The sequence below is a fragment of the Acomys russatus genome, chromosome 5, assembly GCF_903995435.1.
Source record: "Acomys russatus chromosome 5, mAcoRus1.1, whole genome shotgun sequence".
Taxonomy (NCBI): domain Eukaryota; kingdom Metazoa; phylum Chordata; class Mammalia; order Rodentia; family Muridae; genus Acomys; species Acomys russatus.
In genome coordinates this window covers 49,876,814-49,903,061 of record NC_067141.1, presented here as the reverse complement: position 1 = coordinate 49,903,061, position 26,248 = coordinate 49,876,814, and the positions used below count along the sequence as shown (strand labels likewise).

Here is a 26,248-nt window from a genome sequence, read left to right as displayed (position 1 = left end):
AAGAAACCCAAGCAGTAACTTCCTAAGGTAAACAAACTTAAGTGAAACAAACTAAGAAACTTCTTCATCAAAGTCTCTCAAAATAGGAGACACAATAAATCAAATGGGCAAATAGTTCCCACTTGAAGCTTTTTCATTTGGTGAGCACCACTTAACATGAAACCCACATGTAACCTTACTAACTCCTTTTCTCTTATTATTTTCTTTTTTTCCTTTTTTTTTTTTTTTTGTGTTCTTGAGACAGTGTCTGGCTGTGTTAGCCTTGGCTGTCCTGGACTCACTTTGTAGACCAGGCTGGCCTCCAACTCAAAGCGATCCACCTGCCTCTGCCTCCGGAGTGCTGGGATTAAAGGCGTGTGCCATCATGCCCAGCTATTATTATTTTCTTAAACAGGGTCTTTCTACGTAGTCTTGACTGTCCTGAAACTTGGTATGTTGTAGACCAGGCTGCCCTCAAACTCAGAGGTCTATGCCTCTTCAGTGCTGGGATTAAAGGCATGGGGCACTTGAAATGTAATCATTACAAAATAAATAAATAAGATTTTAAAAGGAAAAGAAACCCTTTAAAACTATGTGTATACTTGTATGTGTGTGTGACTGTGAGGAAAGATGCCCACAGGAGTTCAGAGGGCAATGGTCCAGGAGGTAGAATATAGGTGGTTGTGATCTGCCCAAACTGGGTGCTAGGAACCGAACTTGGGTCTTCGGCAAGAGTTCTACAAGCTCTTAGCTGCAGAGCCACCTCTCCAATGCCCGATGAAAAGTATTTAAATAGATCAAGACTGGTTTACTTTACTTCAAAGCTGAACACACAAGTTTTGAAAATCATACAAACTAAGGCTTACACTATTGGTATCTCTGAGTTATAATATAACAATAACAACTTTTCTGCTGAGTTTTAGATTCAGTTTTACAACTGAAAATTCTTCCCCCCAAAATCACCTCAATATAAGTTAATTAGTTCAGGATTAAAAAGCAATATCTAAAGAGTTAAAAGTAAACTTACAGGGGTTTAAACTTACTGACTCCTGTTATTTCTAAAGGATTAAGGGAATGGATTAGAAAGCTACTTCAGATAAAGTTTAGGCTGACTTGTGAAAGTCATAGTCCCATTTTTAAATATCAGAACTTCATCATTTAAGAAAAGTTTCAGATACCGGTCCTTCTACAAGAGATGCAAGCACTTCATCCCACAGCTTCTGGTTCTGACAGTCTTCTCTGATTAGTCGCTGCTGCTGAGGGCTGAGCTGGAAAGCCTCCACTGCTTCTGCTGAATCTGACGTCTTCAACACTTTGGAGGCACTTGGACACTCATCTAGGTTTGTTTATAAAATCTGTCAGTAGACTTTCACAGCTGTCGTAGAAACTAACAAAGGCTCACTGGTACCAGTGACGTTCAGCAGGAAGGGGCCCACACGGAACAGCTTCCTCTTGAGTCTAGAATACCTGCTACTGATATGGTTCTGACTCCATTAAAGAGACCAACCCCCTCAGAAAATAAACACTTCCCCCCAAACCCTTTTACTATCATTGCTTATGAACCCCTCAATTTATTCTCTCTCTAACCCTTTTATTAAAATGTGTTATTAATATAACGCTTGGCAATTGCTGCTCACCATCTGAAGCTGGCCTCTTGGTGGCTTCCCTGGCCGGCTTCTTTGACGGTCCCTTAGTCTTCTTCCCTTCCTTCTCTGAGGGGTAGCCTGCTGGATACTGACGAGGGATGAAAAGAAACTCCGCTGATTTGAATTTCAGAGTGAAAGGCTCAAACGCCAGAGGAAAATTTTAGAGGAGAGGGGGCAGTTATCTATACTTTCTCCATACTTTATTTACATAAAGCAAATACACACAAAATTCAAAGGGCAAAAGATAATTAAAATCTCAGATTCCACTTGAAGCCTTGCAGCTTTAACTGTTAGAATGTTCCGTTTTATAATATGATATTAGCTTCAGATCTAAGAGAAGAAAATCTTCACATGCTTTGCTGGTGGCTTGAAAATTTTAAGAAAAAGAGAAACTAGCTATGAAGCGTGGAGCAACTATGGAACACAGGAACTGATATTCAGATAAGCAAGATGAAAATGGTGGCTTGAACCTCAAACAAAAAATTCAATGCCAAATTTCTCATCTCCCAAAATTATGCGAAGATTTTAGAAAACCAAATGGAACCAAATTAATTTTCTATAACCTAAAGGTTAGATTTAAAGGGACACATTCTACCCCCCTAACCTTTACTGTTTCTTCTTCTAGAGGGAAGGCATGGCTTTGTGATAGCATTCATGTGTAGAGCTCACGTGTTTCTGGTCTCAGCACATTACTACCCATCACTGTAGATACACGTTCATGCCTCTTCTCAATTTCTAATCTATGCTGACTGGCTTCAAAGGAGGAACCAGTGATGGGGACAATAGGAGATGAACTTAAGCCACCCCTGACAAAGTCCAACACATACAGGCTGTGAAGGGGAATGGAATCACACCTTCCACATCCACATAGAAACAATACACCTTTCACGGGTTCACATTACAGCATGTGCTGAGGGGAAACAGACAGTGAACTCAAGAGGCAACAGGGTTAGAAAGCATCTTGCTGGGGAGAAAGGAAAGGAGTGAGGAAGAGTGAGAAGGTAAACAGCAGGCACTGTTATGAACCACCACCCTACCTTCCCCTACCAAAGAACACTTCAGCCAAGTTCCAAACAGAATTAAAACTATTTTTCTCCTCACCGCCAAGTCCAGCTTTCTAGTGTACTCTTTATCTCTCACAGTCTACTGAGCCACTGCTATGTGTTGCATATAGTCAAGGCATGGAGATGGTGGTACATTCTTGTAACACAGGAGCAGAACAGACCATGGGGATCTAACCTGCAATCGCAGACACAGTCTCCTTGATCGCTCTATTCCTTCTGAGGTCCAGGGAGCAGGCTCAACATCATCTCTTCTTAAAAGATAACGCCAAACCAAGAAGCCATGGCTGGATGAAATCTCTGGCCAATATTTTACTACCTATGTAATAATATTTTGGTATTACATTAAAATCTAAGGTTTAGACTAACGAAACATAAAAGCCTAAATAAATCTGCCATAATTAAATGTAACCTCAAAAGATAATTGCTTTGCTGTTAAGAACAGTAAGTAAGTCAAGAACATTATTAACATGTTGTTATGAGCTTGTTTCTTAATTAGATAGTTCTCATATAAGGATATAATAATAAATTTAACATAGTAACAAATCAATGGATTTTATTTTGCAAATTACGTAGAAAAAAATTGGTGGTTGATGATTTGCTTATTTTTTATCCAAGGACACAAATCATTTTTAATGCTACAATGTGTGTATTCTACCTTTACAAATTTATTATAATTATTAAAATTAAAAGCATTTTTAAAAGATACATGATAGCTAAGAATATAATGGTCAAATTAGTTGCATAGCTTTATTATACAGACTATGTATTTTAAAAAGGAAATCTTGGACTAGGTTAGAGTGCTTGCCTAGAGTGTAAAAGCCATGGGTGAGAGCCCCACCAGTGCCAAACAAGAAACAAAGGAAAGCCACTGGTGCCCAAATTAAAACTGCACCAGGAACTTCAAAGCCTTTTTCAAAATATTGAAATTTAAAGTTCACTTCATGCATCTTGTAGAAAAAGTAGAAATACCAACTAACCCAGCCTATCTTTTCTCTAGCCCACCCAGAGTAGTTTCCTATGGTAACCATGTCTTAAAAGCCCCAAAATGACCAAGGAGATGTCATGCCAGATAGAGCACCTTATAAATGCCATCATATCTGTTGCCTTCTTCTGGAGCATATTTGCTGATCTTCCTCCCTTTAAAACTGCGTATCACTCTGACTGGCTTACCAGCTCTCCAATTCCGAGACTCTGCTCCAATTTTATCATCCAATGGAGCATCACAGTTTAGGGCCAATGCCCTACAAAAGATACAACAATGTCTTTACACCAAGCAATCTTTCTTCAAGTAGATAATCGAGGAGTTAGCTCAATTAAAGGTAAGTTATGCCTTACCTGAAGTTAAGATTCTATGATTCTTTCCATATTATTCCAGACAATAGGATTATGCTTTCCCCCACCAGCAGAGAAGACAAATCAGTTTTCTGAGGTCACCCCCAAGCCAAGGGATTGGTTCTTAGAGAGCCTGTAGGGTTCTTCTGAAAGTAATAACATCTGTGCCACGTATAATAGAAAACAACTAGAAATACATGGAATTTGCTTAAAATAATGTTTGTTGAAAAGAGGAAGAATGTTGGAAAGCTAAAGTAAGTGATTGCTTTAATAGTTTTTGATGAAGTGAGGTAAATTGCTGGAATAATGTAGAAAGAAATCCAGAAAAATAAATTTGTCAGCAAGGTACAAAATGGCATCTCTCAAATTTCCACATTCTAGACAGTAGAAATTCTGAAAAGTCTAAAGGATATTAACAGCAAGTGTGACATTAGAATATCCTCCACAGAAGGATAAACTTAAGTGCATCAAAATGCCAGGGAAATCACGACAGGTTCCTTGAGATCACTAAGACTTATTGACTCACCCCCAAGGAAAGAGAAAACATCTAGGCTGAAGCTTCCCCTAAGCATGTAGTGATCCATCAGTTAGCGTATTAGTTGGTATATGAACGGTGGAGGAATACTTAGTTCTAAAAATAGCACAGTCTACCTATGTTGAGATATTTCTTAAAGATACCCACTTACTTCCGAACCTCAGTGAAAGAAAAACATTGCTAACACATGAGGGTTAGAGCCTGAGTTGACTCAGTGGGCAAACAGCCGCCTTATAAGCAGAAAGACCTAAGTTTTGATTCCTAAAACCTCCATAAAAATTCCAGGTAATAACCATGCATATATATGAGCAACACAAATGGAAGAACTGGGAATGGGCCTGAGAGGACCTAATAGGAAGAGTGAAGATGAGCGAAGTATACTCTGTGCGTGTATGAAATGCTCAAAGAATTGATAAAAAATATTGTATTTTTAAAATCTGCTAGTGTAGTAATTTGTCCTTATAATCCCAGTGCTAGTATATGAAAGCATATATATCCCTGGGGCTTACCAGTCAGCCAGCCTAGCCTACTTGGTGAATTCCAGGTCAATAAGAGACCCTTCATACACACATACAAACACACAGGCACATAAACAGCCACCATGGCTCACAACAATTAAATGTCTTCATCTGGCTTCCTCAGATACAGGTACACTCATGGTTGGCACACATGCAGGAAAAACATCCCTACATATAAAATAAAAATTTGTAAATGCTAAAACAGCCATCCAACTAGAGTTATTGTTCCATCTTATACAGAACACCTGTGAAATGTTCACCCAGCTTTGTAAAGAGGTGGAGTAACTTCTACCTTCACAGCACTGAGTGACATACTGTAAAGGTCACAGGTGCCATTAATCATAATTACTGCCACACTAAATGGCACTGTCAACTCAGTTTTGGCTTCATTTAAGTTTACAGACTACTGAAAAATGTGAAAGGGGTCTGAAGATGGAAACCAGGCAAAACAAAGACAATAAACTTCCTTTATTATTGTACATAGAACTCCAGCTCAGTGGCCTCTGATGGCCCTGACATAAAGGACAGCTGGGACACCTGGATGTCCTCTTCCCTTTCTGAAGTGGAAGAGCTTGGTAGAAATGGGCATAGCTCAGAGGCAAGAAGGTGTCAACCTCATCTTAGCAGAGAAGGAAGAATGCACAAGGTAAGAGTACGTCTGGGGTCCAGGCTAAAGGCCTCTCACTTCAGTTTTCTGTTCATAAGATAACATCGTCCTTTAGAAGACTTACAAACAGCTCAGTGGCTAAAGTAGCCAACTGGATGGTAAGGTCTGTAAGACAAGACAACTCTAAATTGTTTTGCATCTAGTTCATTTTTACCATCCTGCTTTTAACAGCAAACATTTTACTGTTGCCTACTATTTTCTAAGGAGACTGTAACATTACTCATTAAACTATGCAAAAATGTTAAAGGAATGTAACATGTCTATTTTAAGTGTGGGTAGTTGGAAAGAAAATTTCACCAAAGCAAAATTGTCTTATTATCACAGAAAAACACAGTTCTCATACTTGACAACTTAAAAAGCCATTGTTAATTTACAATGTTTGTTCACTGAAAAAAATGGGTCAGGCTATTTCTGACTTCTCAGGTCATTCCTTTTGAAGAGCTGCCTTCCCTGTAGAAGAGGAGAGCAAGGGATTGTACTCCTATGAGAATTCACCAACCAATCTGACCTGTCTCCTCTGCTGGTTCATTAAAATAATCCTACTGTTAGAAATAACATACAAGATATGAAAACAAGATTCTACATAACCTGGTACGCAATAAAGTCTTGAAGTAATATTGGTATATCCTTCATTTGACATGATAATAAGAAATTAAAAAGACACTACTTAAAACTTAGTGCTTTATGCTCAGTGGAAAAATAATCATTTTTACTCAGTGATACAATGTTCTTTATAAAACATAAAAAATCTTAACTTCTATATAGTTCACAAATTTTTTACTATGACAAGTTATAAAGTGATCTTTGCTATCTGGGGTTTGAGTTGTTTATGTTTACATCAGCTTGCATTTACAAAATAAAAAGAATGTGTCTAATATTAAAAGTCTAAAAGTCAATGCAAGGTTGATCTTATCTAATGTATCAAGGGACTTTAGTTCAAAAAAAGCACTTTTGTAACTAAACATGAAGTCGTTTTATTACTAAAATCCCAAAAGTGCATCGAGCATAGGCTGATATTTCACTTACCGTGCTCACAAGGCTATTTTACATTAGTGAATCACCTCTAACCAAACTTGTCACACAGAAGATAATGTGCTGACTTATAGTGCACTAAAGATGCCACCTTACCTTCAACTTCACTTAAGCCACAGAAGTTCCTTTCCTTCAAAGTATGTTTCAAATGTATAGCACATTTGTATGAAGTAAGGGGGGGAATTAGGCCTCTTAAAGATTAACGGTGTGTGTGTGTGTGTGTGTGTGTGTGTGTGTGTAAAAACCAAAGGAGTTTTAATTTCATCTATCTCCTAAAGCTTAAACAAGTTACAATGCTAGGATCAAAGTTTCATGTAACCCAGATTGTACAGTCTTTAGAACAGCACCTGTTCATGTTTGTTAGCGTCTGATCAGCCGATGGTGCGCCGATTCTTTTATTACCAGCAAGATTTTTACCACCACTTCCAGTGTATGTGAACTCATCACCTCGATCCTACAAGGAAAGATTGTTTTACAGTAATTCTTATTTTAGAGTCAGAACATTAGGTTAAGTTGTTATTGACATGTTTCTCAGAATGTGACAAAATAAAGCAAAATGTAATTGTGTGTGCAGTATATCTTCAAATTTTGTCACTTGATCTGAAGATTTTGCTAGCTACAGATTCATATAGGTATAACTAAATCTTAGCTGATTTAAGACTCAAAACAAATAGAGAAAAGTCTCAGTCTACAATTTATTCTGCCAATACTAGCTGGTTAATGACTTGACATTTTAAATTGTATTTTAATTTATTTGGTGGTGGGGCATACACACGCCATAGGCCACACAGAGAAGTCAGAGGACAACTTGCAGGAGTCAGCTGTGCCCTCTACCATGTAAGTCCTGGAAATCGACTTCAGGATGCCAGGTTTGGTGGTAAGAGCCTCTACCCACTGGCCTAGCACTCTCTTTTAATGTAAAATCAGGAGGAACTTAAGACAATGCTGTTTTTTCTACTAAATTCTTAGTTCTTTAAAGGTTGCTTATTTCCATTCCATTATTTAATCCTTGCATTAAAGCCCAATTTTAGAGTGTGAGGTGTGCACTCTAACCCCAGCACTCTCAAAGGCAAAGGCGGCGACTAGAGATCAAGTATGTGACCAAGTTTGGCTACACAGTGAGCAATACTGTCTATGAATGAACACACAGATCAATTAATGCTTCTACTGGCCCACAAATCGTCAATTCACATTTGATAATGAAATATTTAAGATCTCCCATTTTTTTAAAATAAGGAGTTAAATTTAATCTAGTATGTATTCTATTTGAAGAAACTTTAATAAGCAAATATATCCATAATGGCCCAGAGCACTGTTTCTGTCTCTTGTTTGAGACACAGAACAGACTGGTTTCAAAGTCACTATGTAGCTGAGGATGACCTTGAACTCCTGGTCCTTCTGCCTCCACCTCCCAAGTGCTAGGATAATAGACACATGCCCACCATGCCCTACTAAACACTTCCTAAATTGATAAGAAACAGTCTGTCACACTGTTATCTGGAGTCAATACAGAAGAGTCAAATTCAAAAATCACCACGTTTTCCTGTTATAATCATGAGAGTGCAATAAAGAAAAAGCAGGGAGCATATGACAGAATAGGCACAATTTAAGCTAAACAGTACTTCAAACAGAAGAAAACGAATTCTGAACATTCTTCACGTAGCACCAAATTATGGTTAAAATTTGATACCATACCATTAACACATTTGCACTTCAGTCATTATGCCAACGAACACTTTCTGTAATCACAGAGAAAAGACCAGCCTAGATTTGTTGTATTTTCTGGGCCATGAACTGGCGCCCGCAAGGCTGCTGCCTACAGAGAGTGTATGCAAAGAAGCCATACCTGCTCAAGGCCATGCTGCCACCGCCAAGTGACAGGATTTCCTGACCCTGCACCCCGTCCCAAACCCACCGTCTTGTGCATACTAGGCACGAACGTCAGTCACAGAGCTCCGCTCTTATTCCACCACTTTCTAATGTCTATTCTACCTCACAAGCTGCCAAAGGAGGTACCTAAGAACAGACTGCTGCACTGACTCCTGCCCTCACCCGCCATCTTCACTTCAGCTTCTCCACCTACTTAGTTCAAGGCTATCTAGATATAGACTTAAACTACCTCACAGCACTCCACTATGTCTGTAAAACATACATGCAATGCTGTCGACCCCAGAAATCTTCCTTCTTCACATAAGCACTATATACAACCACTGACTACAGCTTTATCCAGATCATTTCTAATGCTATTATTTGTCAAAGTACAATTATTTAGAAACAGGCATCAATCAATCAATCAATCAATCAATCAATCAATCTTACCAGGCAATAATGGCACATGCCTTTAATCCCAGAACTCGGGATGCAGAGGCAGGCAGATCTCTGTGAGCTTGAGGCCAGCCTGGTCTACAGAGTGATTCCAGGACAGCCAGGGCTACATAGAGAGTAACCCTGTCTTGAAAAACTTAAAACTATAAACTAAGGGACGTCCTCTGAGAGTCTTCATTTAGCAGGGGATGGGATAGATGCTGAGATTTCCTATTGGGACTACAGGTGAGAGAGGTATGGGAGAATGGGGAAATGGAAGGACCTAGAGGGTCCAGGAACCCTACAAGGAGACCATGCAGGCCGGCGGATCTAGACCCAGGCGAATCTGCTCAAATTACTGTACCAACCAAGGACAATGCATGCAGTAAATCTAGAGCTCCTATCCAGGTCTAGCCAATGGACAGCGCACTCTCCACAGTTGTGTGAAAGAGCAGGGACTGACTCGGACATGAACTATGGTGCCCCCTCTTTGACCATTTCCCCTTGGTGGGGAGACCTGGTGGCACTCAGAGGAAGGGAAAGCAGGCTACCAGGATGAGACCTGATAGGCTTTGATCATATGGTAGGAGAGGAGGTCCCCTTCTGTCACAGGCCTAGGGGAGAGGAATAGGGTGAAAGAGGGCGTGATGGGGGAATGGAAAGATACAAGTGAGGGAATAACAATTGAGATGTAATCTGAATAAATTATTTAAATAAAATTAAAAATTAATAAACCCTAAAAACTAAAAACAACAAAACCCCAAACTCCACAGAGAACTTATTTTCTTTATATTAGTGCCATCTGTGTATGTTAAACCATATGTAAAAAATAGATACTGCTAAATCATGTAACTTATATAGAACCAATAACTTCAACAAAACTAGGCTAAAAAAAGACAGTAGTATTTGATGTATTTTAGATACAGCTTTTGTACTTTAAGAGATGATGAAAATAGGTTCTGAAGAATAAAGCTGTGTCATCACTTACAACTTCATCTGCAAAGCCTCCAGCCAAGACAAGAGAGTACGCCCCATCATTGCTGCGGCCATGGATTCCACCAACGTGAGGCCTGTGAACGCCTGCTTCGCTCACCTAGAAGGGAAAGCAACAATATGATAAAGTATTTTATATATGTATGAAGTTATGAAAAGCAGAGTAACAACTGAGTTAGACTTACAACACGCTCTCATGTATTATTAAACTCTAAAGCCTGACCGCGTTTCACCTGGAGTTCACTTTCTCATTTTAGTTTTCCCAAATAAAAACCAGAAGGTACTGAGTTTTTTTCCAGTTCTAGCTCCACTCTTGCTTTGAGACCTGCACACTAATAGAGCCTTCTGCACTGCCTTGCTTTGCTTCTTTCAAATCCACTCTATCATAAACAGAAGGATGCTTTTCCTTGTTTATTTCTAGACTCTGAGTCCTATGAAGCAGCCCCAACTGGCATTAATTCACTGTATCTGTCAGGCTGACCCTCAAGTTGCAGCCGTTCTTCTGCCTTTGCCTTCCAAGTGCTGGTATCACAGACAGGAGGCGCCATGCACGGCTCGTAATGGATCTCACATGGGTAATTTTTGGTTGGGTGGAGGAGATGGCTTAGTTAGTGCCATGTAAGCAAGAAGACCAATGCTTAGGTAGGAATAGTGGCCTGCCTGTAATTCCTGCCTCAGAAGGTAGAAGGGAATCCCTGGAGCAAGCTGGCTAACAAGACTACCAGTATAGACAAGCTCTGGGTTTCATTGGAAAACAGCAAGTTTTGACACTATAAAACTGGTCAAAAGCCTGTGGCTGCGGAGGTCAAAGGTCCTTCAAAGAACCTGCGGTTGTTGATGTGCGGCATAGACATGATGTACCTATCAAGCTGTCTTCCAATAACTATACTTGGTTCTACAGATCGCTGATGCTATTGGCTTTTGTCACACAAGTTTCTTTTTTGCAGTGACCAGTGTTCACTGCAACACGAATGGCCAAAATTCTGAAAATGAATGACTGTAAAATGCCTACTCATCAGTAGGACATCTATAGAACCCACTCCAAGACTCAGCAACAGTGAGTGACAAAGAAGGGTGCAAAGAATGTAAGAGCCAGAAGAGGCGGGGAAAGGTGAAGAACTTTAGTACTGGATTAACTGGGACTAACTGGCTCAATAACTTAATATTTACTCAAGAAAAGTCTTAAAGAAAATGTTTAAAAGGAAGCATAAGGTTTAAGGAGATTAAGTAAGAATTTACCATATACTTAAAATTATTTCAAATATTATTTTTATAGAAATTTTCCTGGGAAAATTTCTGATGCAAAACAGAATAAAACAATAAATAAATAAATAAATAAATAAATCTAATAGCTTAGATAACTGATGCCTCACTGTGATAGGTACTCTCCTGCCTGATCATGTCTGGGCAAAGATACTTATACCAACGATCTTTCATTCTAGCAAATGAATGACATGTGCTACTTAATAAAAATCCATTTATGATTAAAAACAAATGTAAACATCGGTTTTAATGACATCAACTGCTCCTTTTCAACTAAGCCAATTTAAAAGCATTACCTGCACTCTGAATCTCCAAGTTGATCCAACAGGAATCCCAGGGATGGGCCCATAATGATTCGAAGGAACAATAGTACACTCTTTTGTGCGACCAACACAAGCCATCCCCTATATGTTACAAAATATGCTGTTTGAGAAATCCATTGTATGAAAAAAATTTTTGAAGATTTCTAATTCCCATAAGATATAAATGAGATAACCGGATGAATGAAACCATTATTTATAAAATTTAATTATCACCTATACTAACAATTAAACTGTTTATCTTTTATACTACCACTCTCAATATTAAGACACTATTTACTATGAATTGTTAATAGGAAAAAGAGAGAAAGTTTCTTATTTACCCTGCCCCAGTCTCTCCGGCTTTCAGTACTAGCAGATGGCATCTTTGCTTTCTTCTTGCTCATCTTGAGTCTTTCTCCAGCCTTGACAACCTCACTGGAATCAGTTTTACAGGAAGGACAATACCTTAAAGGAGTAAGAAAAAAATATTTGTTAACATCACACTAAGCACAGTAACAGAACAGCAGCCTTAGCACATTAGGACAAGTATTAAGATGTTCTGGGTTATACTACAGAGTACCAATTGTTACTAACATTTTAAACTTTTAAAAAATATTCACATGATAAAACTGATAGGTAAAAAAAAAGTCTTTGGTTTTTAGAAGACCTCAAGATTTTATATTACACATCCTGAAATTCAGTCCAAAAGCCTAGAGTGTGTGTGTGTGAGGGTGAGAGTCAAACGTTATCATACTTTTTAATCGATTACTAACTCTAACAATGTAAAATATTCATTTGAAATTCTTACTATAAAAATTAAAAGAAAAAGAATTCTAGATCCAACAGTGAAATATGCAGTGGATGTAATTTGCCATCTAACCTGGTTATTAGAATTCTCAAAATAAAAAATAAACAAGGAGCCATTGAGAGAACTCAGTTGACGAGTCACTGCCACCAAGCGAGCTCCATGCCCAGGACCCACATGGTGGGAGGGGAAATACCATTCCTTGAGCTTCTTCTTGAACTTCATCCTCGCATCATGGTACACCAACACATAATAAATAACTGAAATGCGATACACATGTGTATCTGTGTGTATGAGTGATACAGCTCTTTGGCAGAGAGATTGCCTACCTCTCAAGCTTTGAGCAAAGTCCTGGGTTCAAGTCTCAACACCACAAAGTCTAGTCCATCACAGTAAGCGTACAGGCCAGCATCTCTAGATCTACTTCTGTTTTCTGTGTTTATCTGTACTTTCTCATAAGCTGCTTTCAGCCATTTCTAAAAGCCTTGTCTAGAGAATGGGAAAAGGCTACTCTGCTATGACAAACCAGAAGTCAAGAGCATGCCAACAAAGATATAATAATGCCCAATTACTCTTACATTTTTATCTTTCCTTTCAAAAATATCTCTTCTATGTGAGCTTTAGAGAAAGAATACATCTACACCCACTAGTCACTCCTAATTATGAGAGGTACTTGCACTATTGGGGAAAATGCAAATATTTTAGTTCCCTCAACTTGAAAAAAAAAATCTTAGAAGTCAGCAAATATAGTAAAATTATTTCCACTATATGAAGTTCCACCAAAACAAGGAGCAAATTATGAGACTTAGGGGAAACAGTTACTAGCCATGTGATCACGCACGTTAGTAGTGGAAGTAACAGAAAAAAAGTCATAGCCTTTTCTATTTGGTTGCTTTAATTTTTAAGAAGTGTGTGTGTGTTATGTACATGCATGGCATATAGAGATCAGAAGACAACACCAGAGAGAGCTGGTTCTCTCCTTCTACCATAGGGGTCTCAGGAACTGAACTCACGTCATCCCTGGCTTAGTATCTTTATGTACTCAACCATGCCCCTAGCCCCTTCCCTCCTTCCTTTTATCCCTCGTATTTTCTGTAGTTAACACAGCCATTACGTTTTCAATAAGCCCCCCCCCCCAAAAAGACTAAAGGAAAGAAGAGCTATGTACTCTTCAAACTGATACTACCTAGCCACTTGGGATACCAACATTTTTGATTATTATATCCCTTGCTCAAAAACCTCTCATGGTAGCAGAAGGTGGTAGGGTGGCACTGGAAAAATGGTTCTGTTGTTAGGAGCACATACTGCTCTGCCAGAAGACCAGAGATTGATTGCTAGCACTCTCGTCAGGAGGCTCACAACTGCCTATAAGCCCAACTCCAAGGAATCCCGCAGGTATGCATATAATTTAAAATTTTAAATACTTTAAAAGATATTCCTTACTGTGATTATTTAAAAGTTTATTATAATTTTGACTATGTACTTTTCTCTAATCTTTAAGTGGTTGTTTCTAACTATCAGTAATTATGTACATTTAGATTATGGCAAGTATATTTAATCTTGGAGTGTTGTCCTACTTAAGTTAAGAAGAAAATGAACCAAGTATGAAAACAGAGAAAAGAATGACTTGGAATTGAAAGACATTGAATCTGGCTAGAGTGTAGAGTATTTTAGAAAATAAGAGAGAAAAGTAGTGTGACATATAGATGGAGAAACAATTAAGTGGCATCATTGCAGGCCCTTTAAGGAAAGGCAACAGCCCACTCTGCACCTCTGAGCACAACCAAAACCATAGAACACCAACTTAGAGCCCAGCTCAGAATTGCTACAGGAAATGGATAAAAACGTCAGTGCTGTGACCACTAGCACTTTAAATACTTTAATGTACCATGTATTTTAGAAACCCATGTTTGGCCAGGCATGGTGGCACAGTCCTATAATCCCAGCCCCTGGGAGGCAGAGGCAGGCAGATTTCTATCAGTTTGATGCCAGCCCGTCTACACAGGAAGTTCCAGGCCAGCCAGGGCTACATAATAATAAAAAAAAACTATGTGAAGAAAAAGAAAAAGGAAAGAAAGAAGAAAAGAAGGAAGGGAAGGAGGAAGAAAGGAAAAGAAAAATCTACTCTTTGAAGATCCATCTTTATTATTTGCAGAGAAAGAAAACAGAAAAAGACAAAGCCCTGGCGATGATACCAGTACTCTTCTTCTGGTACTTTATCCAGCGGGGGGCTCAGGCAATAGATGTGGTATGCCATATTGCACTCATCACACAGAAGCTGCATGTTGGGGTCCCGTTTCTCTCCACATTTATGACAAGAGCACATGTGACATTTCGTATCTGGGTCTCCACCACACAGGTCACATTCAGGGTCATTTTTCCCTATAAGAAACAAAATTATGTAAGTTTTGCCTTTTTATACCTATTACCACATAAAGAAAACTCCATTTAAACAGTATACAACTTCTTTTTTAAATGCAAACAAACAAACAAAAAGATACTAAAAAAAATAACCCAGGGTGAGGTTTAATATATGCCTCAAGGCTAGAGATGGCTCAGTTGGTAAAGGCACCCGTTGCCAAGCCTGGTGACCTGAGTTCAATACTCATAACCCACATGGTGTAAGGAGAGAAATAACTCTCACAAGTGTCCTCCAACTTTCACACTTGTGCTATGGCACACATATACACACAGACACACACACATCAAAATAAGGAGAAAAAACCTGAAAGTTTAAGAAAGAACAAATGCTTTACCCCAGATTTACTAAATCAGAATTTCATGAAATGAGCCCATGTGTATGCCATTTCATGAAATGGGTGCTATAACAGCAATAAACATCGGGGCAGGGCACACTATTGCCATAAATTACAGTATATACATATTGACGTTGAAGAATGAACTAGGAAATAGAGAAGCTGTCGGTAGTAACACACTGAGAGGGCTCAGCAGGCAAAGCCTGATAGTCTGAGTTCAAACCCCAGGATCTACACAGTAGAAGAGCTTTCCTAAAGCACTCTTCTGACATCAACTTACACACGGGACACACATATATAAATAATGCCATGTTTTTAAATAGAACACACATGGATAGCATTTGAAAGACCATTTTACTATAAGCTGTTCATTTTTCCTTGAAAGTAAATTTGTATATTCTACTATTTTATAACTCCTCCAAAATTATTCATTGGTCAATAAAGCTAAATTTTCATCACATAGCACATTGATTCTAAGCCTAAGAGAAAATCTCATACTTAAAAACTTTCCATCTGCAAAGGAAATAGGATGGGCTCCAGGCTTCTCAATCCTGAAGATTTCATCTACAAATATCACTCGGCAGTCATTTAATGCTCCTTCAGAATCCCTGTTTTAAAAGAAAAAAATATTAATTTTTACAAGCAAAATTTAAATTATATAAAAATAATTATGTCGTGTAAATTAACTGTATTTTTCCTACTTTTAAAATGATTAATCTTATAGCTATTACAATTATTCTAGTCTGTTGTTTTGTTTGTTTGTTTGTTTTTTCGAGACAAGGTTTCTTTGTGTAGCTTTGGTTGTCCTGGATTCCCTTTGTAGAGCAGACTGGCCTCAAACTCACAGCAATCCGTCTCCCTCTGCCTCCCAAGTGCTGGGTTGCTTTTAATAATAGCTAATTGTCAAAGTTAGATAAAAATATCAAGGAAAAACATTCAGATACTTTATTACTTAGATTATCTGGTAAGAAGTACCTGTCTTATAAATTTAGCATAAAGACTAGATAAAATGCATCCCTATTAATTAAAATAAAATTCAAACATACTTCCAATATTTCTAGGCAAAAATAATATGGTTTCCTACTAGAACTTTTCAAATATAAAACCACAGTTACTTTAATTTATACTTACTTGCATTTTCTTCAGTTTCCTACTATGACTATGAACCTGTGTTTCTCCTTTTAAAAGATAGTTTTATTAATTACGTGAATGTGTATGGGCCTGTGCAAATACTGCACATGAATACAGATCAATCCAGGAGCTAAATGCAGCGAATCCCCTTGGAGCTGGAATTACAGGCAGGTGGGCTGTGAGCACCTGACATGGGTGCTGGGATTCAAATGAATCGTTTACAAGAGCAACAAGCGCTTAACCAGCCCCGTTTATCTTTTTTCAATTACAGCTTTTGCTTTGTATTTGGAAAACATTATTAGGCAGACATAGATTCAAGAATTTTATATGTTTTCTTTTGGTTCTTGCAGTGTTTTTTGTTTTAGTTTTTAAAGATTTATTTACTATAGTGCTCTGCCTGCTATGTGTGCCTGCCCACCAGAGGAGGGCGCCAGATCTCATTATAGATGGCTGTGAGCCACCATGTGGTCGCTGGGAACTGCACTCAGGACCTCCATCTCTCCAGTCCCTTATCTCCTTTCTTAAAAAGAGAAGGTAGCATCCATTTACTCAAGACTTTCTCCACTCTTATATGTTCTATTAAAAATGTAATAACATATATAATACAGGTCAAGCAGCTGTGAGGTAGGTATCTTTGTTATCATCAGACACGACAGCAAACAGAACAGTCATGCTACCTCAGAAGTAATCATTTCTTCTCAATAGTTAGTTACCTTAATTTTCTTTAGTCTTATTGCCCGTCTAATCTCCCTAAGCATATGGCATATTTCCATCATATATTAAGTCTATAATCTATACATTCTCACACCATCTTTTTCTTCTTTGCAATCTGCTTAAGAACACAAGTCATTTGTCCAAAAGCTTCTCAGTCAAGGGTTTTGACATTGGTATTCCCAGGAAATGGTGATCAGGTAACTATAGTTAAAACAAAGACACTCTATAACTAACATTCCATATGTGTACAGGAGCCCACAGAAGCCACAAGAGGGCACTGGCTTCCCCAGAACTGGAGTTACAGTTACAGTGGTTATAAGATGCTCACGTCCTCTACAAGAGCAGCAAGTACTTCAAAGTGAGTTTTTCTCAACCTTCTTCATGCTGCGACTCTTTATAAAAAAAAAAAAAATTTTTTTTTTTGAGACGGGGTTTCTGTGTAGCCCTGGCTATCTTGGAACTCGCTCTGTAGATCAGGTTGGCCTCGAACTCAGAGATTTGCCTGCCTCTGCCTTGTGCACCACGACAACCTATCTTGTAAAATTATTTTCACTGCTACTTATAGCTATAATTTTGCTGTTATGAATCATAATGTAAATACCTGACAAACAGGATCTCCAACATGTGACCCCTGTGAAAAGGGCCATCCAACCCTCAACAGCTGGACCCACAGGGTGAAAGATACTACCCTAAACCATCTCTCTAAGCTCTCGGAAGATTTTAAACTATGAAATAAGTTCCTAGCCTCAAACCATTCTTACTTCTTTTATGGCTCTTATGTTCCTAACACCTGTAATAAAAACTTAGAAGTGTTCTAGGGCCGGGACAGCTAGGACACAACTATTACACCAATCATGTTTGCCTGTTCACATTTCCACCCATCCTTAATCTAGTCACCAAAGCAACATCCTACCTCAGGACCACGGAGACTGAGAAACCTTTTTAAAAACAGCAATTTTTTCTTTTCCTTTAAAAGCATTTATTGTTTGTCTGTCTTGAGACAGGATCTCACTGTGTAGCCCAGGTTGGTCTTGAACTCAAAAGATCCTGCCTATGCCTCTCTCAGTGCTGTGACTGAGAGGTGTGTGCCACCATGCCCCAGATCATTTCTTTTTGTAAAGCTCCAAACTGTGTGTTTTGGTATCTCATGGTCAAATTATCGTGGTTTCTTCAGATTTGTATACACATCTGAATTTTAAAGTGTATAGAAGTCTGTAATTCAACTACATCCTTAGTTGAGTAACAGAATCACACTTATATTTCTGTAGAAAGGTCTGAAATCTGTTATCTAAAATATAAGCCTTGATTCTAATGTCCTAGTAGGAAAAATAATAAAAATAAACGCATTCTTTGGCAGTCCTACTAGTCTTTATCCTTATCTCAGGGTTTCAATTATTTTCATGAAGGGTCAAACAAGTAGCAGTTTGAGTTGTCCAGTCAGATGATATCAGTTGCAGTTTCTCAAACAAAGCTTTTAAGTACAAAACCAACATAGCTAATAAGCAGTGGAGGCACTGTTGTGTTCCAATAAAACTTTATTTACAAATATAAGCAGCTAGTAGACTGTAGTTTACCTATCCGTGTTTTCTATTAACCGTAAGTGTTTGCTTCTATAATCTGCCACCTTTTGCCATTACAGTTAAATACAATATGAAAAATATATAAATTTGGCTCTTTCTTAACAAGTAAAAATCTGTTAGTGGCATGCTAAATTCCTTCACTGATCAATACAACAAATCTGGTATAAACTCACAATATTAAAAAAAAAAAAAAGAGTACTCTGGTGTCTCATATTTGACCATGTCCCCTGGAGGGGGAGACCTGGTGGCACTCAGAGGAAGGACAGCAGGTTGGCAAGAAGAGACTTGATACCCTATGAGCATATACAGGGGGAGGTAATCCCCCTCAGGAACAGTCATAGGGGAGGGGAATAATGGGAAAATGGGGGGTGGGGGAGAATGGGAGGATACAACGGATAGGATAAACATTGAGATGTAACAAGAATAAATTAATAAAAAAATTAAAAAAAAAAAAAGAAAAAAGAATGCCGGGAGTGGTGGTGCACGCCTTTAATCCCAGCACTCAGGAGGCAGAGGCAGGTGGATCACTGTGCGTTCGAGGCCAGCCTGGTCTACAAAGCAAGTCCAGGACAGCCAAGGCTACACAGGGAGACTCTGTCTCAAAAAACCATAAAAGAAAGAAAAAAGAAAAGAGCGAAATCCACACGGAAGGAATTTATATGAAAAAATTAGAAATTCCTCAATATATATGATCTTTTAAAAAGGCAAATGAGTGATTATTCAGTCAATAAAAATTGAAAAGCAATAGAGAGAGGGTTGGCAGAAACAACTTCCCATGTGTAAAAGCTGTCTATGAGGCAATGCCCACTACTCTATCACTTGAGGAAAATTCTGTAGAGTTATAGCCTAGAAAACAGAGGTTAAGTTGTCATCTACAGTGAATATATTAATACAGTACTGTTCTGTTTATGTTTGCTTTTTCTATAAGAATTCCATGAAGCACAGATATCTCTAGTGAGACACTGTTATATCCAAGGTTCTCCAAAATTCTCTTTAGCCTTAGAGACGAAGATATATTCAGTCGTAATAAAGAGTCTCAGAATTTGTAAAAATATTCTCCTATATAATGAAAATTTCTCTCTAATCCCATCTTCTTTAACAGGAATATGTGCTTCATGTCTAAGAATTGCATTCCTAAATGAGTAAGTACACAGCATTAGTGGCAAGAACCTTACCCCAGGAAAACTTTCACACGAACTTCCTTTTTGGTCCTTGATATTGTCTTCAGTGTGGTAATTTCAGCATCATACCAAAATCCCCTTTTGCCTGGATTTTCTACGTTGTAGTTAACCATTACCACATCGCCAACATTGAGCTCATTCCATTTTAAAGTGGTCCTTGCTCGTGGTCGAAGATCCTTAACATTCATTTCTAGTATACCACTTTCTGGATATCTGAGGGAACAGGAAAAGAAACCATATAGAGCTTAGGATTGTTTCCACAGAAGGCTAAAATTTGTATGCACTATATAAAAAAAGACCTAATTTAGAGTTTAAAAAAAAGGTAAAATTTCCAGTGGTGGATGTGGCATATGCTGGTAGGATATGCTGAAGAGGTGGAGGCAGGAGAGGGAATTAGAGATCAGGCTGGAGTATGCCTTAGCAGTAAAATTTGTAGCAACATCTTTTATTCTGGGTACAATTGTCACCTGTACTGCGACATTCACAGGGTGGCATCCATAATGCTGAACATGAATGAACTCTCTCCCCCATGCAAGTAAGCCCTGGACAGGTTTACAGAGTGTCAAGACAAGTGTACACTCGACGTTCTGTAGCCATCATCCTATTGAGTTGGGATTTCTTTCCAGACTCATGGTTCTGTGTGTCAGTGTGTATATGAATGTGTACATGTGTGAAGGAGCCTGCTGAGGTGATCACATCCCTGGAGCTGGAGTTGCAGGCAGTTTTGACAAACTCAAATATTTTGGAAAAGCTGAAAGCACTCATATTGTTGAGTCCCGTCTCCAGACACTGGGGCTTCGTTATGTAATGAATTTATTCTGTCAAGTATTGCTGTTTTAATAGCCTAAATGAGATTGTATTTTTCTTAGTGATACATACTTAAATGACATACATTATAAACAATTCTTACTAAAAGCTGAGGAAGATACCAATCATTAGCTAAGAGACAGTGGAGTAGAAACACAAATTCTTGTTTCATAAATTTAAGAATTATGTCAGCTGGGTGCAGTGGTGCACGCCTGTAATCCCAGCACTTGGAGAGGCAGAGGCAAAGGTAGATAGACCTCTGTGAGTCCGAGGCCAGCCTGGTCTACTATGTGAGTCCAGGACAGCCAAGGGTACACAGAGAAACCCTTTCTCAAAAAACTAGATAGATAGATAGATAATTAGATAGACAGATAATTAGACAGATAGATAGATAGATAGATATAGAGTAGATAGATAAGATAGACAGACAAACAGATAAATGTCAATAGGGGCTGCAGAGTTAAATTAAGTGAAGGACCTGGGTTCAATTTCCAGTACCCACATGGCAGCTCATAACCACCTGTAACTCCTGTCCCATGGGATCCCACACCCTCTTCTGGCATCTGTGGGCACCTGGTATAAACACGGTACAGGGGTATACATGCAGACAAAACATGCAAACACATTAAACAAATAAAGCCATTAAGGGCTGGAGATACGGTTCAGCCATGAGGAGCACTTACTACTGTATTAGAACACTAATTCTTACAGAAGACAGGACTTCAGGTCCCAGCACCCATATGGTCCTTCACACGTGCCTTTAACTCCAGTCCCAAGGGACTTGACACCCCTCTTCGGAGCTCATGGGCAAAAGGCACATGGTGCACACTCATACATGCAAGCAAAAGGTCCATATACATACAATAAAACTTTTAAAAATTGTTTAGTCATCATCACCATCATTTTAGCAGGCCTAGATGTCGGCCTGTCCCTGATCTTAGAGCCAGTTCAAGTTTTATCATTTGCTTCATTCATGAACCTACTTGGCATATCTCAGCAGGATCCATTTCCCCTAGGAATTATTCTTGTTAAAATTATTGATATTAAATGTAGTAATGCTCCCTAGTAACGCTTAAGACCAAAAATAGCACCAAATAAGCAGCCCCCCCCCCAACACTATGTATGTAGCAGGAAGTAGAACCATGGTGGGGGAGGGGGTACACCTTGCAGATTCTTGGCCTTAATTCCTTAAGATTTATGTGGTGTGCACTTCTTTAATCCCAGTCCTCAGGAGGCAGAGGCAATCAAACAATGCACCTGGCTTCTATAAAAGTAGGGCCTACCGCCTTTGTGTATTATTAGTTACAAATAAATAGTTAGCACCCGTTTCCATTCCTGAACTGTCCAATCAGCTGAGGTGAGCCACACTGCTATGGCACTTCAGCGTGGAGTACAGACGGGGCATCACCACATTCGCACTCACTGAAAACACATTCTTGGGCTACACTTCAGGCCCAAGTAAGAATTCTGAAAATAAGGTTCAACACTGCTTTTATAATCCTTTCCGTCAGTCAAGCTGACGTCATGCTGTAGGAATACATAGTCATTATGCTGACTCAAGGGAGTCAGCAGCATTAATAAGGCAGAAATTAAAGGCAGAAACTGACTCTTAGCCTAGTAAGAGCAGCATGCTTGGAATAAAGTTGGTTTGAAGTTAGGATCTGGTCTTGGTTCTTTGAAATCAAAGACTGTGCTAGCCCATGAATCTCACACTATATCTGACTTACCTACAGTGAGTACAAATACCGCATGAGATCTTCAATCACCCCATTTAATCAAGTCCCTACATTTCAATTAAAGATGAGGGAAACTCAAGTACTGGTGAGGAGCCCCAGAGACACTTGCTCATTTATCCTTGGTGCCATAATTCCCTTTGGCGAAGCTTTCAAATAATCAGCCTCTGCTGAGACAGTCAATGATGGAAGGAAAGCCTTGTCCTGACAGCTCTGATATAGGAAAGAGATGAAAGTTGATACAAAGACCAGAGGTAAGTGTCTTAAACTTCTTCATGTAATTACATGGAGAAATCCAAACATTCTCTTCAGAAGAAAAATAGCCTGGCAGCCTTAAGTATCCTCTGCCATCTTTAACAATCTTCTCTTCTGTGATGCATTGTTTACCGGGTTTTTTTAACTGGTAAGTTTTTACTGTTTCCTTTTTAACCTTAGGTCTTCATTCAAACAAAATACGTTCAGGTTTTAGCCTGCCTAGGTTAAGGGTCCCAATTTGGTTTCTTTCTATTTTGTACACTTAGGAAATCTATTTTAAATCTCTGTGACTCCTCCTCCTCCCACCCTGCCGCCCTCCCAAATGAACTTAATGACTCACCTGGTGGTTTTAAGAGCTAAAATTTCAGGACCTTTAAGGTGTTTAACACAGTACATAATAAACATTAGATGCTAGCATTCTGTCATTAAACCTAAAGAAGCCTTCTTTGACAAGTACAGTCACACCCACGATCCTATTCTTTTAGTCTAATGGCCATACCTGAATAAATAACTGACATTTGCCTCAGTAAATAAAGTAATAAAGTTAGATTTGTTTTAGAAATGAGGTATTACTGTAGTCCAGGCTGCCATCAACACAGCTAACTAGATGCTTTTTTGTTTTTTGAAGACAGGGTTTCTTTGTACAACAGTCCTGGCTGTCCTTGACTCATTCTGTAGACCAGGCTGGCCTCGAACCTAGAGATTCACCTGCCTCTGCCTCCCTAGTGCTGGGATCAAAGGCGTGCACCACCACACCCAGCTAGGTCTTTGAATTCTTAAATTGTGAACTCATTTTCTGCCTCATTTTAAGATCAAAGTTTGCTTCAGATACGATTCTTTTCTCAACTATAATGAGAAAGTTGTATTTTGACACAATAAGTTTTTTTTTTTAATAATAGTGGAAAGCATGTTTCAAGAGAAAAAAATATCCTCCATTTGTGTTCCATCCCACTAGGCTCCTATTTTACATACACATAAAGGAATTCTGACCATTAACAAGTTATTTGCTATTAAGATATTCAGGTTTTGTGAAGGATTTGTGATCATCCATAGGCCAAGTGATTCACAGAGTCACAGAACTTCTTGGAACACAGCGATCTATGGCTATGACCTCCTACAGCCAAAATAAAGACAGACAGACAGACAGAGAGAGAGAGGAGAAAAGAAACTAACACACTATATTCAAGCTTTGAAGGTCTGGTCCACACAGAACATGCTTCTTCCAACCAAACTAAGTGCAAAATACCTTTACCATGCCAGTGAGTTAGCATACACAGTTGTTAAAGGCTGGCCATGTACACGGTACATATAAAAATTCCAGAGTCCCCAAAGCAGTAGCTCGACTTGTTATACCAAAAAAGTCTCATAAAACCTAACTTTGCAAACATCAGCCAAAGCCAGGTACATAAACAGACCTTTTAAAAGATGGCAGTCTGTGACCAGGTATCAGCTCTTTCCTAGAAAGGCTAAGAAGAATCATTTTTACCTATTTGTTGGCTGATGCTTTGGGAGGCTGATATTAAGATGAAGGTGACAGGTCTAAAAGATATGGAGAAGAATCGTAACAAGACAATAAAAACCCTTAGATCATGATGATGGTAAATTGTATTGAAAGGGAGGAAAAAAAGGTACAGGACGTGAAAGGTCTCGGAGATCTCAACCCAATACCGAACTCAGGTACAGAAATTAACCACACTGGGCAGAAACTGACAAGCTCTGGAAGTCTTGCTATATTGGTCTATTGGTCTGAGGCTAAAGGGTACACAGAAAGAGATTGATCTTGACTCAAATGCTGTACTTATAGCTGAAGGTTATCAGCTAACTCAATTTCTTGAAGCTGAGGGTAGAATTTTCTTGGGGCTCTGAACAATGTACCCATATAAATGGCATATAAAGCCATTTACTCCTCAAATGATTAAAACTCTGAGACTCTCTTCAAAATAATCCTCTGGTACTCAGGTATGCAGATACAGACAAAAAACAAAACTGGCAATGAGCTGATAGTGACTCAAGTTAAATGATTCTGTTAAGATGAATCTGTTTACAGATTTCTGTAACAAAACAAAAATACTACAAAGTAGTCGGGCCCAATGGAGCATACCTGTAATTCCAGCACTCAGGGAGACAAAGGCAGGCAGAACTCTGTGATGGAGGCCAGCTTGGTCTACAAAGTCCAGGACAGCCAAGAAAAACAAAGCCCCCCCCCCCCCACAAACCCCTACAAGTTAACAATCTAAACATAAAAGCCTCTCCACATTTTTAAGCCTCCCTCTTACACTTGCAGAAAATCCACGCTAACATTCCAGGCTTATCATCAGGACAGGCAGTCTTCTGTCCCGGCCTACCACACTTCCAAAGGCAAGTGCTTTCCTTTCCTAGCTGTCTTTTGTAGCAAATACGGAGAAAGATGCTTAAAAAATAATTAATCAGATGCAGGGGCTGAGGCAAGCAATCCAACCCTGCATTTCATCTCCACCCTCAAAGCCATTTACTATCTCCACATCCTCAAGTAAGACGCCACACTGTACTTTTTAGATGGTTGCTCTACCTAACCCCCAAATCTACTCTGCTCACTCATACCTTCTACACAACACATGCCAGGAATTATTCGAAGTGGCTACCTATACTTTATAACAATCCTATGACAGAGATAGTAGTCACTTTATCCTAGTCTTGCACGTGAAGTGCAGAATAACTTATTTAGTTGGTGGTAAAAAGCAGATGTTTCAATCTTATCTTATTCTAGACTCCATACACTTAAAAGTTGATAAACTTTCTTGTTCTAATAAGCACATTATACCATGTGGCTTTTAAAAAGTCAGAATTTTCAATACATTGACTTAGTATTCACAGCTAAGTAATAACGTATAGTTTAATTTGATTTTTTTCCCCCTTCTGGTAACTTTTCTTTGTTGTGGTGTAATGTTCTAGATTCTGCCAGTTATAATTGAACATTTTAGATTATCTATGGGGATCTTCAAAATTCCTTTTCTAAAATGTTCCTTTACTATCTGAACTGCCTATTTGGAAGATTATGCCTATTTCAATATTCATGGTGCTACTTCCTTTGTTTGAAGTGCTGAATACTAATTCCTATCTAGTCTATACCGTTTAAACACAGCACAGCAGAAATGGCTAAATTGCTCTCTATCACAAATTAACCAAGTCAACATCCCAGACCCTATTCAAATGCCTACTCCCACAGTATCCAGTAAACTCAACACCTGGGCCTTTCCAAAGTTCTCCAGTACTGGTCTGTTTCTGGTCCATGGATTTCAGCTTTCTCTGGACCATTGCCAAGGCCCAGAAGTCATCCCAATTAGTCACCAGCTGGGAATACCACACCTTAGCTCAAATACTGTGGCAGATCTTGTAAGTATTATGGTTGAAAATTATCAGCTAATTCAACTTCCTGAAGCTTATAGAATCCTTTTTTGGAAAGAAAAGCAGAGTGCCCACCAAGGCCACTAAAGACACACCAAAGACCATTCATCCAAATGGGTCTTACCTTTCAAAATGTTGTTGCTTTCTCTTACCCATCCCCGCCCAAGAGAAGTGATCTTTTGCTTATTTTTTTCACTGTCTTCTAAGAATACACAGACATGCATCTTACTCTGGACATTTAACTAGAAATATTTATTTGTCTCACTC

General features: G+C 38.8%; 1 protein-coding gene across 1 annotated transcript in view; it reads right to left on the bottom strand.

Annotated features, from left to right (window-relative positions):
• The window catches only part of Uhrf2 (ubiquitin like with PHD and ring finger domains 2), a 67,152-nt gene that overhangs the window by 1,813 nt on the left and 39,091 nt on the right, over positions 1 to 26,248 (bottom strand). The window contains exons 4-14 of the mRNA XM_051146326.1: positions 19,797 to 20,015; positions 15,695 to 15,804; positions 14,636 to 14,822; positions 11,977 to 12,100; positions 11,630 to 11,737; positions 10,066 to 10,170; positions 7,121 to 7,227; positions 3,768 to 3,930; positions 2,865 to 3,005; positions 1,617 to 1,713; positions 1,158 to 1,315 (exon numbers count right to left, since the gene is read on the bottom strand). Coding sequence (XP_051002283.1) covers positions 1,158 to 1,315; positions 1,617 to 1,713; positions 2,865 to 3,005; positions 3,768 to 3,930; positions 7,121 to 7,227; positions 10,066 to 10,170; positions 11,630 to 11,737; positions 11,977 to 12,100; positions 14,636 to 14,822; positions 15,695 to 15,804; positions 19,797 to 20,015 — 1,519 coding nt within the window. The remainder of the gene's footprint in view (positions 1 to 1,157; positions 1,316 to 1,616; positions 1,714 to 2,864; positions 3,006 to 3,767; positions 3,931 to 7,120; positions 7,228 to 10,065; positions 10,171 to 11,629; positions 11,738 to 11,976; positions 12,101 to 14,635; positions 14,823 to 15,694; positions 15,805 to 19,796; positions 20,016 to 26,248) is intronic.